Source organism: Polypterus senegalus, chromosome 4 (assembly GCF_016835505.1).
Source record: "Polypterus senegalus isolate Bchr_013 chromosome 4, ASM1683550v1, whole genome shotgun sequence".
Taxonomy (NCBI): domain Eukaryota; kingdom Metazoa; phylum Chordata; class Cladistia; order Polypteriformes; family Polypteridae; genus Polypterus; species Polypterus senegalus.
This window is the reverse complement of record NC_053157.1, coordinates 69,841,616-69,860,357: the sequence shown is the minus strand read 5'-3', so window position 1 is coordinate 69,860,357 and position 18,742 is coordinate 69,841,616. Positions and strand designations below refer to the sequence as shown.

The 18,742-nt window shown below is 37.2% G+C and overlaps 1 protein-coding gene across 6 annotated transcripts in view; it reads right to left on the bottom strand.

Annotated features, from left to right (window-relative positions):
- Positions 1–231: 231 nt before the first annotated feature.
- Positions 232–18,742, bottom strand: part of lpar1 (lysophosphatidic acid receptor 1) — a 128,968-nt gene continuing 110,457 nt past the window's right edge. For all 6 annotated transcript variants that reach the window (XM_039750824.1, XM_039750825.1, XM_039750823.1 and 3 more), the window contains one exon: positions 232–1,247. In XM_039750824.1, the coding sequence (XP_039606758.1) occupies positions 946–1,247 (302 nt within the window). In that variant the 3' untranslated portion in view covers positions 232–945. The remainder of the gene's footprint in view (positions 1,248–18,742) is intronic.

Below are 18,742 nucleotides of genomic sequence, written 5' to 3'. Positions count from 1 at the left end.
CCAGTCTTGCCAGTGATGCAGCCAAGATTGGGTTTGGCTCGCTTGAGTAAATTCAAGAATATGGATGTACGGCTGGATTTCCTTTTTTCATAAAACTGTCCTTTAGGATGTTTCAAAAACAGAAAGAAACTTTTGTGAGACAACAGAGAGTTCTGAGGTTGTCCTAAAAATAAAGAAAAGTTAAACCTTATTAGTTAAAAAGAAAAAATAAGTCTAAATAAAAACTGCCACCTTCTTTATTAACAAAATGTAAACAAATATACATTTATATATTTATAGAGTTCTGTCTTTTCTTTTGTGGTCTGTTAAAACATATTTCCCTTTTTTATAAGAAGTTACTTAATATTTTTTTAATTCTTATAGTTATTATGTTTTAATACAAAGATCAGAACACAAATTACATCTCATTAGTTCAACTTGAAATATAAAAATATAATTTTAAGGTGTATTGGCAGTGTAGCTTTATAAACGCAAGTCAATGGAATATCCAGGAATGAAACACATCCATCACAAGCATGCTGATAGTGTGGACTCTAAAGCTTTTTACATGTAAAATGTTATTTAAAGCATAAAAATTTTATGTGTAAATACAGATTAGTTGGCATAGGTTTACAGTTAAACTGAACATTGCAAAATGTGTGTAACAGTGGTGCCAGCTGATGTTTCCATAGGCTGATAATACTTAGGTGAAATGGAGAAGCTTAGCTTCAAATACTAAGAGTTAAAGAAGAAAGAAAACACTGAACAAATCATTCTGTTTCAGGTAAATTCGTGTTTGATCCTAAATCTTTAATGTCAATCCATAAAGTTTCCAAGGATCCCAGCTGATAACTAGAGGATGGTAGATAAATCCAGATTGAAATGCCCACACTTTGCCTACCTCTTTTTCTTTTATCAGTCTTTACCCACAGCTCTGTCTGCTGTTCAAAAACACATTGTCTATATTCAAACAACAGAATGATCATTGCTGTGTACTCCACTCAGAATGGTGTGGTTAACTGAAGAAGCTGATCGATCTGATCCTTCGGTAGTACCATTCACATTTTCCTGGCGCTGGCAACACAGAATCTGCTTGAAAGTAGCACTCATTTCTTTGTCCCGGTAGGAATAGATGATGGGATTCATAGCAGAATTAAACTCAGCCAAGAGGAGGAAGAACTTTTCATAATCTAGAACGTTGCACTGAGGACAGAATACATCCAAAAGCAGTAAAACCAGGCCAGGGGTCCAGCAAATGATAAATGCTCCTGCATTAAAATGAGAAAAAAGGAAGATTGCTCAATTAATATGTATATATTATTACATATATAATAAATATACAATATACAATAGGTCTTAGACTCTGATTTAAGAATGATATTTGTTATCTGGTGGATGCTTTTACCCAAGTTGACTTCCATGATTGTGGCACATTTCCAATTTTAGTACATGCAGGTTAAGTGACAGAATTAGTGTAGGGATTATTTCAATCATGTATGATGGATATGAGGGGCTGTTTTAATTGCCTAATGCATTAATTGTCGTCGCCTGTGGTGGGCTGGCGCCCTGCCCGGGGTTTGTTTCCTGCCTTGCGCCGTGTGTTGGCTGGGACTGGCTCCAGCAGACCCCTGTGACCCTGTATTTAGGATATAGTGGGTTGGATAATGGATGGATGGATGATTGTCATCACAACCCACTGTTACTGCTTGTGCCAGTGTGACCATGAACGTGTGTACCAGTTTAATTAAATAATTACCAATCAAGCTCCAGGGCAGTAATTAGCAGGCACTGGTTGAGGATGGAGTGGTATAATAGTGAATTAGTGCATGAAAAGGTCATGACAAGAGCAGTCACTGACTGGAAAGGGAGCAAAAGAAGGACAATGGCTGCAATGGTCAGACTATCTAAGAAAGAGCTGCTCCCAGTGCGGTGTTGCAGTTCCAAGCTGTGAGTTGGACAGAGAGAGCTGGGAGCAGCTCAGAGGAGGGAGTCTCAAGACATGGTGACTTTCAGTGAAGGGCAAGACTCCCTGGGAGTAGAAGAAACCATAAGCAGTAATGATTCAGATCAGCATGGTTGATCGTAGAACCAAAGAAGCTGTTAATAGTGCAATTTGGATCTGCATTGAGACAGAGAAAGAACAGGGAGGGACCAAATAGGTTTATCTTTCCAATGATTGGGATTTTAACATTATTTATGTGGAATATTTTCACCTCAAAGACACTTGGTTGGTTTTAAAGCACAAATTTTACTGGATGTATTTATTGAACTATGCACTGTTTTGCACTTTCTATTCTCCCATTTTAAATAAACTGCCATTTTTTTATTTTTTGCCAGGCTGATTACTTGCCCTGATCCATCCTCAGTTCATGATAATCGATGTCCCAGATTTTAGATAGGAGGAACCCTGGCTGAGGATCAAATACCATTTTTATGTCTCTTTTGTTTAGTGTTTATGTCTACATCGTTGATTATTTAGTTTCTTTATGTTCATGCACCTTTTCTCATGTTTCTTTTGTTTTATGGGTGGTCCCCCAAGAGGCAGGGCAATCTACCCATCCCATTTTAAAACAGTTATTACATTTGTGCAATCACGTTCAAGGTCAACAGCAGCAGCATCAACAAAACACAAGAATTAGTGCTGGTTGGGTCATTTATGTCTCTGCAGTGCACATTCATGCATATTCACCATATGAAAATTAACATGTATATTTTTAGGAATATTGGAGGATGCAACCCAGTTGAAAAGGAGTAATATGAAAATACATGTCATTATTAGATTTTATGGCCATGAACACCTTCCCAGTATTTGAATAATCAATATACTTGTATGTAATCTGTCTATGTATATAATGCAAAGTTGACTCCTTTACACACTTGTTAACAAAAACACTATTTTCCATTTAGGTAAAACACTGAAATTTGGCTGGATGGTACATCTATAGTAGTATATACAATATATGCTAAGAAAGGACATTTTGATATATCAATAGTCAGAGGTAATAACAAAAAAAAATTATGCCCCAAAATCTCAAAAATGCCTTGTTGGATTTGATTGAAATTTGGTGACATAACAGATGTGTACCAGCTCTCATCTTGATTAGCTAGATATAGATAGATAGATAGATAGATAGATAGATAGATAGATACTTTATTACTCCCAAGAGGAATTCACATACTCCAGCAGCAGCATACTGATAAAAAACAATTAAATTAAATTAGATGGAAAATTAAAAGAGTGATAAAAATGCAGGTAAAACAGACAATAACTTTGTATAATGTTAACGTTTACCCGCCGGGTGGAATTGAAGAGTCACATAGTGTGGGAGAGGAAAAATCTCCTCAGTCTGTCAGTGGAGCAGGACAGTGACAGCAGTCTGTCGCTGAATCTGCTCCTCTGTCTAGAGATGATACTGTTTAATGGATACAGTGGATTCTCCATGATTGACTGGAGCCTGCTCAACACCCATTGCTCTGCCACAGATGTCAAACTGTCCAGCTCCGTGCTTAAAACAGAGCCTGCCTTCCTCACCAGTTTGTCCAGGCGTGAGGCATCCTTCTTCTTTATGCTGCCTCCCGAGCACACCACTATGTAGAAGAGGGCAATCGCCACAACCGTCTGATAGAACATCTGCAGCATCTTATTGCAGATTCCTCTCCATCAATCCCCAGTCCTCAGTTGCACCACTGAAAACTGAATCCCCTTCTCACCCTCGTTCTTCAATTGCAGCACTTAAAACGTTAAGGAAGAACTCCCAACTTTCATCTACCCCACTCTTCCATCATGGTGCTGTAATCTCCAAGAGAGAAATGTCAGTCTTACATAGTGGAGGTTGAATTTCAAAAATTGTGTTGCAATGCTAAAAGCTCACTCCTCACGTTAATACTTCAAAGTAACACTTAGGGTATGGACACATATGTATGTATCTCCACTTCAAGCACTGCTCTGCATATTAATTTCTATCTGCAGACTTTAAAAGTAGACTACATACAACTAATGAGAAATACACACAAAAAAGTACTGTACTTGAGTGAAAGGCGTATACAAATGAAAACCATAAACATCTAATCATGATAATAATAAATACTCAAATTTCGCATTATTCCTGATTACTCATTTCAGTTCAAAAGAATACACTCCTGTAAAATAGTGTCTTGATCATCAATAAAAACCAAGTCACTAGGAAAGGCAAGGAATGTTTTACTCATGAGCAATTGTGTATAGCATGAGTAAGGAGCTCCAGTAACTTAACAATATTATTATTACTTGTTATAATTATTTAACTGAAACTTTTATCCAAAGTGAGTATGACCCTAACCCTATTTTGTTTTGTTTTTCCAGTTGGAGCACAGGCAGGAGAAGTGACTTTCTCCTGGTCACACACTGTCAGTAGCAGGATTTGTACCCACAACTGCCAAACCGTCAAAGCCTTGACCACACTGCCTGCCATATTGGCCCATGGTAAAATGCCTACAAATATTATATACTGAAAAGCGCAAAGCAGAAGTTACATAGTGCTTCTGATACACTCAGTCAACCAATGGTTCTATAACAAAGACGAATTGTCTTAGAAAATTTCCTGGACGAAGCTGGGTAACACAGCTAGTATTTTCGATAACAAAAAATTGTAGTCTTCCTAGAGCTGTGGGGGCTACATGGTTTTTGATTAACAGTAAGATGTACAAAGAAGCTAGTTTAAATCCCAACTCCCATTTACAACAGAAAAAAGTGCAAAGCAGTCTAAAGTGATTAAAAAATGTGCTTGTGTCTGAGAGACTCTTGTCTTTAGCACGCGGCCCTTTTGACCTTAAGTTCTTAATGAGGTGAAGGAAAAATTCTCTGTGAATCAAAACCCTTTGGTTTGTAGCTTTCTGGAAGCAGATGCCACAGCAAGTGGTGTTATCTCATTCTACAGTTATGCAGCTGTTCCTTCAGAAGGAAGATAAGCTTTAAATATATTGTTACATAGAGAAATATGTGCACTGTTTGGCACAAGGCTTGCCAGATTAGTCAAACCAAATTCAAACCTTACATAAAAGTAAATATGAGCATTTAAATAAAATACTGAAAATATTTTAATAATGTGTATAAAACAATTTTAATTAGTACAGAATAGATAAAATTTCCTCAATGGGAAACTAAAAAACTATTTTGAATACAGCTATACAGAGACTCACATTCATGTTTTTTGGAAATTGCATTTCAGTATTGGTCCAGTCACTGTCCATGTGTAATTTGCACATCTCTCTTGTGTGGGTTTTCCTTGACGAAAACTGTACACTGTTAGCTTCACTTTGGGTGGCATGGTAGTGTAGTTGTTATTGCTGCAATCTCAATGCACAAGAGATGTCAACAGAGTTTCATGTTCTCCCTATGAATTCTCTCTCGGTACTCCAGTTTACTCCTACAGTATGTCTCAAGGAATAGCTGGTGACTTTAGATTGGCCTTGTACAAGTGGTGTGTGCATGTTTGTGTGGACAGTTTTTCTTCAACAAAACATATGAACAGTCAAATCAGGTAGAATGCTACACGCATTAATTGCAATTTCATTTTTTGTCAGAAAATAAACATTATAACAATGAGTAGTGAAGTTGACAAGGCAATGTTACAGGAAAACATTTAACAAGGACACAGAAAGAGGTGGAACACCTGACGAGAAGTTGTAATGTTGAAATTGTTCACTACTAAGAAAATTAACAATTTGTAGAATGTGACTTGCTCCAGATTAATCTGTCACAAGGAGACAAGCTTAGAAAAGAAAAAAAAATAATCAGTGCAGTAAGCTTGGGGGCAGTGTGCAGGTGCACTGCAGTGTGGTACAGGGGCTGGAGATTGTCAATCAGGGAGTTGGGGAAGGATAGTGTGTTTCCAGGAAATAACGGTGGTGCAAGCAAGTGAAAAGAGGAGGCAGGGCAGTCAGGCCCCTATGAGGAAGCAAAGGCAATGGCGCTCCGAGGGGTGTCTCTGTTGAGCTTAGTGTAAGTGTGGGGACTTGGATGGAACTCCCGAGATCCAGGTAACATCATACAGCATATGGGACGATGGGAAGACCGGCTTGTTATGTCTCTGCTGAAGCCGGAAAGGTACAGGCAGGATGACAGTTGGTTGATGGCGACTGCAACTACTGATGAGGCCCACCGGGGTTAACTGAAGAGTCAGAGACAGAGAGAGAGAGCCATGATCATCTTGCCAAAGAGACTAACCTGATGCCTTGAAGCATTCCTAAAAGGATTTTTAAGTCTTTTTTTGATGTATTAATTAACAACTTATTTCCTATACTACACTTTATTATTTAGCATTTGTATTAATAAATTTCCCTGGGGCATTCTGACCTTTTAAAACTGTTATCTCTCACTCAGTGCTGCGCCCATCTGGATTACAAACTATTAGGGAGGGATGTGGACAGTTTTACGATGGGCCTGGACAATAACCCCTGACACAATTTGCCACCATTTACACCTATCTAGTATGCTGCTCTGAGAGTGGACCTGAAACAACAAGTGCAAGAAAGGGTGAAGTCGAGAAACCGCCCAGGTCTTTTAAGGTATCGAGTGGTACTGTTGTGAAATGCTTGCTGTCATTGTATTCTCATATCTAATTGCATTTTAAATGAGACCTCTTTGTTTCGAGACATACTGGTTTCTTCTTTTGCAAATTGGTAAAGATTATTTTTTTTATTTTGACTTCTATTTGAAGAAGAGAGCACAACATATTGCACAAAGGTTTTAAATAATTCATTCTTACAACATTTCCACTACTTTAATAAAATGAACATGCTTTGTGAATGTTCATGAAAAAAAAACATTTTAAGTCATAGCTTACTCTAACCTTTTAAAAGTCTACACTAAAAATAATACCATCTATCCAACCCGCTATATCCTAACTACAGGGTTAAGGGGTCTGCTGGAGTCAATCCCAGCCAACACAGGGTGCAAGGCAGGAAACAAACCCCGGGCAGAGCGCCAGCCCACCACAGTAAAAATAATACTGTAAAACAAAACTTTGCATTTTTTTTATTTTCAAATGAAACAACTGACTTCAATACAAATAAAATAAACACATATTTACTTATATCAATTTTATAAAGAGTTGGAAACCACCTGTAAGTATCAGGAATGCAGCAAGAATCAACCCAAGAACCACAAGAAGCACTCATACACACACTCCAACTCACTCACAAGAGTCGGTAACAAGCAAACACTGAAACACACAGAAATGGGGAGAATGGTACAAACAAACAACTGGTAAGAAAAGGTAGATAAATTAATGAAATGCTAATGAAAAAATGACAGGATGTCATCATGAACAATCTAACAGTGGCATCTGCGTTTATTACATTGTAGATACATTCAGAGCCATTTCTCAGAATATTGCATATCTTAAAATTACACTCTCACAATCTTGGCAAAAGCTCTGGAAAGAATGATTCTTAATTGTTAAAAACATCACAATGTGGTCATCTATAGGGGCAGTTTTCAGAAACGAAATGCACGCTGCACTAGTATGCTCAGTATGAAATGAAAACCAAGATCAGATTGATTGTGTTCGTACAAGTGGCCCCTGAAGGTCAAATACCTATGATTCCCTAATGAGTACTTTTCATGAATTCTGCCAAAACTATCGAACAATCATCAGACAAAGCAGCTCAGTGTGCTTATTCCTGACTTTGCTCAAATGCTTGTTGCCAGTATGCAGAAACCCATTTATTTTCAGATTAAACAGTGCACACTTGGAAAATGTTGGCTCATTTCATTAAACTTCTATTTTATCATACAAACATTTTGCATGCATAAACTTAGGAGGTAAAGAATAAGCTCCAAATGCAAACAGCTAGAATACTGGGCATCAAATAATCTTCTGTACCTTTGTCATAAAATTAAAGTGTAGCCCTTTTCCCGCCGTACGCCAATGCAATTCCATCATAATAAATGCATACCAAAATTACTATTACATGGCAGAAATTACCTTCATATTTATTTTTGTCATTTTTTTATTATGCATTTATAGGCAAAAAATTATGTTAAGGTGCAACTAATATTTTAAGCTATATACTGTGGATTTAGAAAGTATTTATACCACTTCACTATCTGCATTTGTTGTATATTTAATTCTAAATGAATTAATTTTTTTGTCATTTTTGCTCATCAATCTACACTGAAAACCCAAAAAGACAACGTGAAAACATGTTTTCAGAAAGGTATGCGCATTTTTTTACAAATCAAAAACTGAAATGTCTCATTCATATAGCTATTTAGTAATTATTCTGACAGCAATTACAGCATCAAGTCTTCTTGGGTAAGTCTCTACAATCTTTGCATACCTGGATTTGGGCACTTGACACTATTGTCCTGATAGATTCTTTCTCAAGATCTGTTAGTCTGGGTGGGAGGCATCTTTTAACTGCCATCTTCAGGTCTCTCCACAGATGTTCTGTGGAGTTTAGGTCAAAAACAGTCAGAGACTTTCCTGACACTAAACCAGTATTGTCTTGGCTGCATGTTTCAGGTCATTTATGTTGCCCCAGTCTGAAATCAAGTGCACTCTGGTGCAGATTTTGACCTGTCTCCCTGTCCCTGCCACAGAAACGCACCACCATAGAATGTGACTGCCACCAGGTGAAGCGATGTGGCTGGTCTTTGCCAGACATTGTGCTTGGAGTTCTGCCTTGCCTTCTCAGACAAGAGAATCAATTTTCTTCATTCTCCTTTAAATGCTGTTTAGCAAACTCCACACTGGCTATGCCTTTTACTTAAGAATGGCTTTTACCTAACCACTCGATTGTAAATGCCTGTTTGATAGAGAGCTGTCGAGCATCTCAGCAGGGGACTTCTGAAGCTGTGTTCAAGTGACCATTGGGTTCTTTGTCACCTTCCTGTCCAAGGGCCTGTTTACTCAGTTTGGCCAGACGGAAACTCTAGATAGAGTCCTGGTGGTTTCAAACCTCTTCCAGTTCACAAGTCACTGTGCTCCTGGGAGCACCCAAAGCTTTAGAAATGGTCTTATATCATTACCCTGATCTATGCCTCACCCCAATTTTATCACAGAGAGCTCTACAGTGAGCCCCTTGGACTTCATGGCTTGATTTCTGTCCTTACCTTAAGTATGAATTATGGAACCTTATATACACGACTGTGTGCCTTTCTAAATGATGCCCAATTGATTCAGTTTGCTACAGGTGGACTCCAGTCAAGTTCAAGACATACACCTGACCTGGAGCCCACATGATCAGAATTTAGCCCACCTTTGAGTCAGTTCTGCAATTTTGATATGTAAATACAGATTCTAGAATAAAATAACTATGCTTTATTTGTCTGAATTTGCTCCAGTTTACTATACAAAATGCTCAAAATTATACTTAAATTTGACAGAGGATGAAAGCTAATTTGCACCAGTCAGTCCTCCATCTGTCATGGTATATATTCCCACGATGAATTAGTACATGCTACTAAGCTACTGAATAAGCAATGGTATACTAAAAAAAAAGAGATTGTATCACCCTGGAGTTTGGTATAAAGGGCCCTCCATTTCATGGATGATGGAATTCTGCTGTTTGTTACTGTTCACTATAATTCCTATCGAGGATTTTGCCTAATTTGTGACTGTGTCATTTTAGGAAATGCCCCATTTGTTGTATATAATACTGTATATGTACGTATGCTATACAGGATTAGCCTGTGGACATCATTCATGTATAATTATAATAGTTATAATTATAATATCTTCCTTGGAGCAGGCATTTTGTTTGCATTAAGAGACACAGCAAGGATTCCAAGAAGCCCTACTAAACTAAATGAGGCAGTCAGAATTGTACACGTATTGACACAACAGACAATATGTATGGGTAAACTTGGCTTTTTAAAAAGACTTCAGGAAAGGAAAGTTTAACAATACCTAGGTATATATGGCAAGTAGGAAAAGTGCTCAGAAACTCTCTCCAATCATCCATTTTTTGAACATGGCTTTTCTAACTGATGTTTAAGGGTGTTCTACATTTGATAGTTAGTCCAACTAAGTAATCTTAAATAAATAATCCTCTGCCAAGAAAAATAATCTGAACATCAGATTCAGATCTAAGTGTCAAAATTACTACTTGGGCTCATTTTAAGATAGTTTTGGATTACTGCTTCGTAATTCATAAGATTATTATGAATCAGACACTGATTGATGTAGTTGTGGATGAAGAGGCTAAAACCAATACACTAACAAGTAAAAACATAATTTTAATGAACAAATCAAAAAATATTTGAGAAAACAAAGATATGATATCCTAATACTAGTTTCAATTTTGAAGGTTAAGCTAGAGATGAAGGAATAAAGTTCATACACTAAGCTGGCTTTGTTACATTGTTACATATGTGCTTCCTTTTATACTAGGTCACATATTTAGACCATAAACTAGAAAGGCAATACTTCTGAGAGGCGAAGCTTGAGACAACAGCAACAGGCACGGCGCCACAACATAACCACATTTTTTAAGACCATAAGACTAAACAAGAAGTAAAGTAGTTACGGTACCCATCAAATGGGATAGCCAGGCGCATCATTTTCCCCCCCATTTTTCTATTGCTGTTAGCTTTCAAATTGTTGTCTTCATTTTATGATATTTGCCTGATTACATTGATGGACTCGTCACAGTGTTGCATTGTGGGATTTATTGCACTGGCAAACTACAAAATGTAAAACCACTAATTGTTGGTTTTCTTTTAGAAGCACTTAAATGTCATTTATCGAGGACAATGTCAAAAACCAAATGTAAAGTTCTGCCAGTTCAGTTAGGATCTTTATACATTTGCTCACTGGCAGCTGACTGTTACTATCACTCTGAATACTAACTGCTAGTTTCTGATGCAATTATTATGCTTCAGGGACAGAGATAACACTCTGGAATTTCCTTGTCTAACATAAACCACATGCTTAAACGGCAGGCAATCAACCCACAGTGTAAAGACCTTTAAAGCAGAACTGGAATCTTAACCTTTATTGTTGTTTCATCCCAAATGTCAGTAGTAAAATACTTTCAATACGATAATAGCATAATAAAAGCAAATACATTGATAAACCACAATGCTGCCATCGATTTTTATGATACATATACAAAGTAATGTATTCTGTTAAGTAATGATGTCTTTAGTACAGACATAACAGTACATATATATACATACCTGTACATATGGGGAAGAAATGATTTCTTTCTTGACTAACTGAATTTTTATATAAATATATACCACACTTCATTTACTATTTTTGATTGGAGAAGTTGCTAGGAAATATAAAACACAAGTGAACTAAATACAGAAAAGGATACTCTCATTGCAACTAAGAATTTTCTGTCAGGTATTGAAATATTTAGTTTCAGGCCATTGAAGAAGTTGTGTAATTTGAGACTGTGAGGTTCACTGCATTTCTGTTTTGTTTTTCTTGATAAAAGTATGCACATGATTTTGTCTGCCGGTAACCTTGCTTATTGCTATTTCTCATTTACTTGGCTTTCTCTTATATTGAATGGAACTTTTACTATACTAGTAGCATTTTTTGTTTTTGTTAGTGAATAATAACACTGCTGTTATGAAAGTACATATAGAAACAGTGAAAATTATGCAATACTAATGAAATTGTTCTGAACTGAAGTGATAATTTTAAATTACAAGCTAAATAATTCTGCAGTAGCAAGTGAGATGTGAAATAATAAAGAACAATGCAGAATTAATAGAGACAGTGACAGTTCAGACTTTCGTGGAATGTTGTCAACCAAATCAGTTTAAATTATGGAATAGAGAAGATAGTAATGAATAATGCAAATGAAATCAAAAGATGTTAATATGCATCCAGTCAACAAAATGACATAAAATAAATGCACATCATAAGACATTATAAATTAACTGGTTATTGTGGACGAGGTATGCAATTTTAAATTTTAGGATTGAATGATTTTTTTTTTGGAAGAAATAAATTTTCTATTGTCAAATGCCTTTCTTATCAAAGATATTTAATACATCTATCCATCCATTATCCAACAATGTAAATACAGTACTGTTGAACAGTACTGTTGAAATACTGTATATGTATTTCCTAAAACTTAAAATCTTTTAAAACAATGTTAGCTTCATGAGTTGAAGATATAAACAACTTTTTTGTTATTATTTATGTAGAGCTGATAAATGTTATTCTTCTGCAAATATCTTTGCATACTAAACATAAAAAGATCAAGATAAAAAAACAAGATACAGGCAAGACCACGATGCTGCAGAGTTTCAACTAGACAGGCTACCATCTGTGCTAATCTGCAATTGGACTAAACCAGCTATAAGACTGCTCTTTCCGATTAAATGTGAAACATCATTGTGGCCTTCTCTTATTTTTTCATAGATTTTTCTGGGCCTTAAAGGCCATGACGTTGCTCCATAATCAAAACCATTTTTCTTTATGTACACTGCAAACAGGCAAGATTTTCTTATCAGTTAGTCTGTCAGTCAATAAGATAATCATAGATATACACTGTATTAAATTATAGACAGATAGATAGATTATAGGCTAGTCAATTTCCCAGAAAGATCCTTTGAGACTACACATATAGTTTTGTTCCTACACTTTCATAATTCTACATATTTACACTGCAGTCTCCTTCTGAACTATACACACTCTAATGGTATGTGTATTTATTACTAGTAACGTTGCTCTCTAAATCTTAAAAGGTGCAAAGCGTACTGCAAAAATCAGTGAAGTTAATAATGAAAGAAACTGGAATGAGAGTGCAACAGAATGTCTTTATAGACATGCTAAGACACCTGTTGATGTGAAAGCGAAGCAGAGCTGCTGTTAATCACATGCATTTGCTGTAAAGTAAATCCACATAATCAATAATTTAAAATCTCCTACACTATTATACAAAGAAACAAACACCCAGCCGTCTGATTTCCATGATGTTTTGAGATGACCATATATCTGCAATTTGCTCAGCTGAGTACAATTTATAAAGTTACCATTGGCTGATAGTCACGGATGAACTACAGTTACTAATAACACTCACTTACAGGTTACACTTTGTAAATACATCTTTTTTCTTCTCTCATCATTTAAAATGCCTGTGATTTTATGTAGTTATTTATTTTCCATTTTCAGGGGTGTAGGGAGCTGAAGCATCTCTAGGAACTTTGGGCCTAAGACAAAAACCAGCTATATGTAGGGTACAGCCCTGGGGGGGAGAATGGCAAGTGCTGCTGCCTCGCAGAGACCAGGTCTGAATCCCAGTCACTGTCGGTGTGCACTTTGCATATTACTTACATTTAGAAGCTCAGTCATTTATAAAGCATAAGCACAGGAAAGCATGCATGAATGGGTAACATAGGGGTATGTTTCACTACAATATAAATAGAACAAACTAATAAATAGACATTGAAAAAGTGGCAATGTACTCTGCTATGTTAAACTTTCTCCTAATGTGAAAAGATATAAATTCCACTTTACAGGTATATATGTTTTATTATACATTCAACTAAAGCTACTTGATTGAATAATTTCTAAGCAGTCATTGTGAACTACATAGCATTATTATTGCTAAAGCTCTTGTGCTGAATACTGTAGCTACTACAGAAAAAAAACAATGGATTATTTACAGATGGAACAAAACTACAGTGAAATTTGCAAAGAATACTAATTAATCTACTTACTGATAATCAATCCACAATGTAGAATGTATAAGCAAACTGAACAAAAATACCAGCTAGCGCATCGTATTACATGGATGGGTCAGGAATTTAGTTGAACAAAACCCAGCAACTGCTCAATGCTATATATGCAGTGGTATAAACCTAGGACTGATTGGTTCGTTCAGTGGACTCAATATGTACGTCACTTCCATCCATCCATTCATTCATTATCCAACCCGCTATATCCTAACTACAGGGTCATGGGGGTCTGCTGGACTTGTTATATTAATTTTTTATCAAGTTTTAGATGCACTGTTTGTTTTTTCATTTCTCCCCTTTTTATAAAAAAATTCTGAAGGTTATTATTCTGTATAATTTGTTATGTTTACAGGCATCTGTAATCTTTCAACTACAGTGATCCCCTGCCTATCGTTGAAGTTATGTTCCAGACCCATAAGCGATAGGTGAAAATCTGTGATATAGAAAGACCATATAAATAAACATTTTTTTTTTATAGTTTAAGCCTTAAAATGCCCCTCCCACATGCTTAAACACATGTAAACATTTTAAAACATACTTTGTAAGCACATATGATATGTGGATGTTGGGCTAAGGATATGAGTAACATCTCTCTATTATAAAAAAAATATCTTGGCAGGGGGACCAGGCAGACGAGGCATGATCTTCTCGGAAGACAATCTGATGTCCCGTGAGAGACATTTTAACGTCACGCAAGACAAGGCAGTGAGACAGAAGGACAGCTGCTGTAGAGGCTTTTAAATGATCGACGTGCAGAGTGACAAACAGAACACACATCTTGGCAGAAGCAGCACAAAGCCAGTAGCTGATCCATCCTGCTTCTCCTTAGCGCGTGCTCAGCTCCCTCCTTTCACAACTCAAGTGGGAGAGACGCGAAGTGGTAGGCACGTAGCACGCCTCCAGGGGAGTTAAGCAAACCGTTCGAGACATGATCATCTCGGAGAGACACTTTAATGACACGTGAGACTAGACATTACAATCTTAGGAAGCAAAACCCATGAGACAGGGACTTTTGCACGTCACACCCTACTTACAAACAATTTAAAAAAGTTCACGGACATCTAACCTACCAGTTGTTCGAATGCTTTTGGCAGACACACTTCAGGTTCTCCCAGCTCTTAAAACAATGACAAGCAGAACATGCAGCTCGCCAGTAGCAGCTGCAGCAAGACAGCAGATGATCCGAGCGCTTCTCCTTAACGTGCGTTCAGACCTCACCCCCCACCCACTTCAGAATGCTAGCGGCAGAGACGTGAAGTGGCAAAAGGCCAGCTGCTGTACAGGCTTTTAAATGATTGATGCAAAGCGCGACAAGCAGAACACACAGATGGCCAGCAGCAGCAGCAACAAGACAGCAGGTGAACCGATCACATCTCTTTAGCGTGCGTTCAGAACCCCTTTCACAACGCGAGCAGAGCTATAAGTCCCGCAAGAAAGAGATCTGACCATGCCACAGGGCAGGAAATAAAGGACAAATATTGTTTTTACAAAACTTTTAAAATAAAAATGAAAATAATGCATATGTAACAATTCCCATGAAAATAACAATCTCTTTAAATTGTTTATCCGGTAAACCAAACCAGGGGGTGGGCAAGCAAAGTGATCAGGGGGCAGAGCCCCCTAGTAATAATAATAAAAATAAATCTGTGATGTAGCAGGGGCACGATAGTTGAACAGCGATATAGCAGGGAATCACTGCATTTTACTTTTTCACCTCTTGTAATCTGTGTTGTAAATTCATGTGGGAATGTTTAATAGAGTTTTTAATCTCTGCAATTTACTGGAATCTTACATAAATATATGTTAATTGTTACCGATTTAATTATTACATGTTTCTCATTGCAATTCATTAAAAGTTGCTAATTGGTTTTGGTTTTTGTGTTTCTTTTTTCTTATATAAAACTGTTTTCTTTTTTACAATAAATTATATATATATATATACAGACCAAATATATACCAATAGAGGACAGAACCCTTAGCCTGCAGTGAGGCCACGGGTTTGGAGCATGGAAGCTCAACCCAGCTGGGGCCTGTGGCCAATACCACACCAGGAAGTGCTGCCGGAAAAAGGCTGTTGCGTATATATATATATATATATATATATATATATATATATATATATATATATATATATATATGTATATATATATATATATACACACACACACACAGTAGAGTCTCACTTATCCGACATAAACGGGCTGGCAGAACGTCAGATAAGCGAAAATGTCGGATAATGGGAGGTGTTAACAAAAAGCCTATTAAACTTCAAACTATGTTATAATTTTACACATTATGAACCTAATACAGTGGAACCTTGGTTCACGAACGTCTCTGGACACGTACAAATTGAGTTATGACCAAAAAGTTTGCCAAACTTTTGCATCTGTTCATGACCACACACTAGGTATACGAACGAGCCAGTTTCCCTTTCAGTTTGTGCACGCCGATGATTTCCGCATGTGTTCAGTCTCTCCCTGTGCATTCCCTGTGCAGCGAGCGAGAGCCACAGACAGACACACATGCGCGAGAAAGAGATACAAGTGTGCACACACACACATACACATGCGCGAGAGAGACACAGGCGCACACACAAGCGAGCAAGAGAGACACATGCGCACACACACACACATGCCAGAGAGGGCTGGCCACATAATCCACTGTAATCATGTTTTACAATAACGTTTTTTCACGTGCGCGAGAGAAAGAGAGACACGCGCGTACGAGACACACACACACACAGGCACGTGCAGGAGAGAGACACAGGCGCACACACACGCGAGCGAGAGAGACACACGCACACACGCCAGAGAGGGCTTGCCACATAATCCACTGTAATCATGTTTTACAACAAAACAACAGAAAAATGTAACTAAAAAATGAACTTAGTAACTAAAAATAGACTACGCTCACACTCGCAACTTGCAGTTCTTGTTGCAGATTGATGCTTTTTTTTTTTTTTTCTGTGGGATAAGCGAAGGTTTGATAAGTGAAACTCTACTGTATATACAGTATATATATATATATGAATATTTACTTCTTTATTAGTGCAGTTACATCATTTTCTGATTATTTTTCAATAAGTTTGTCCTTCTGTACTTAATGATTGATTGATGCTCTACAATTTTTAATTCTTCAGTACACCTAATCGTTTTAACTTTCCAGCTTATTATACATTGTGGATTATTGACAGATGGTCCATCTAAAATATTTTCTATATATCAAAATGTAAGAGTAAAAATGTTTTATTTGCTATTACAAGAAAAAAGGATTTCAGTTATTTGAACTGCACAAGGTCAGAAAATGCATACACACAGTTCTCAAAATTAAATAATTCAAGTGTGAAGCAGGAAACAATCCTGGATGGGGCACCTCCAAACCCACACTTGAGCCTATTTAACAAATTAGCCTAAGCTGAATGCCTTTGGGCATGTGGAAGGAAGCCCTCACAGACACCAAAAGAACATGCAATGTTCAAACAGACAATAAACGGGGACAGTGTTCAAACACCAGACACTGGGTCCACAAGGCTGGGGTGGAAGCCACCCAGCTCCACTGTGACACTATATACTTTGACATATTTTAGGCCAGCTAAAAATGCTTTTGTTCTGATTATTGCTGACTGATGAGGGGATACGTTTGAAATGTTCTATATTTTATTTCACTGCTATAGTAGTAGTACTAGGTTGTTGTACCGTGTTAGCCATTATGAATGTAGAGAAAAGCCAAGCAAAATGACACCTTTTATTGGCTAACTAAAAAGATTACAATATGCAAGCTTTCGAGGCAACTCAGACCCCTTCTTCAGGCAATGCCTGAAGAAGGGGTCTGAGTTGCCTCGAAAGCTTGCATATTGTAATCTTTTTAGTTAGCCAATAAAAGGTGTCATTTTGCTTGGCTTTTCTCTACTGCTATAGTAGTAATTGTAAATTAGTTAAAGTGATCTAATATGTTCTTAATTTTAGTTTAAAACACCTGGTAAATCACTTCTCACATACCTTGCATGTTTTTTGTATTACTAAAGAAGTCACATTTTTGATGTGTTAATAACTAATTTGTTCTGCATTCCAAGCACTGTCACTGCTTTAGAACAAATGTTGCTTGGTAATAATACAGATGACAATACTAGCATTTTACACCATAGTGGTGAGTGACATTTTATATTTGGTTAAGATCTTTTATAATGAGTAACTGCGGTTTACATACACAGTACAAATATGGGGATTTCTGCACTTGGATCACAGGCATATTAAGTAACTTGCTTGGAATGACACTCTAGCTCACTGCTTGGATTAAACCTGCAGCCGTGTGGTTCACTGTTGCCTGCAACAGATAGCTATACTTTTCAAAATGTTAACAAAATATATACATTTTAAATTTGCCCAGTTGCTAAATACACATTTCTAGGTTAAAGGTTGTCACAGAAAAGTTGGAAGCAGCTGAAAGAATAAATGCAAAAATAAATTGTTTCAAATTTCTTTGTGCATTTATGTATGTTTGACAGAATAACTTGTACTAGATATTCTTGTAACTGCATCCTGTATTGACAGAGAATAAATTATGATATAGTGAGGAAGTTAAATTTTCTATTTTAATTTCCAAATGGCATAGTGCTAATCTTTGCTACCTCATGAAGATACCCATGCTGTCCACAGCCCAATTACTTTCTTGAGCTAATGGAGTTCTTCACTGGCTAAGACAGTTGCTTTGTAGGACTGAGTTGCATCTGGAACTCCCAGTACGGGTAGTAAGGGCAGCAGGATTACAGCCCAGCTAAATTGATTTACACGTCCATGGATTTTCTTTGGCTTCTCCAGCTTTCTCTTACATCCTGTGGCATATGGGTAGTGCCCATAACATGGCTGGGACACCTTTATAATGGATAGACTGGAGGAGAGAGAGTGCACCGGGTATTATCACCCCCATTTCATCAGATGGCAGCCCTCCTGGGTTGCTACAGCACTCCGGATTCCCACAGAGCACACTAGGACTTGGAGTTTGCGCACTCAGCCCAGTTGGGTTCTGGGGGTGCCGTCACAGAGTGCTGCAGGGACTGAGGAGCCCATTTTATTGGGT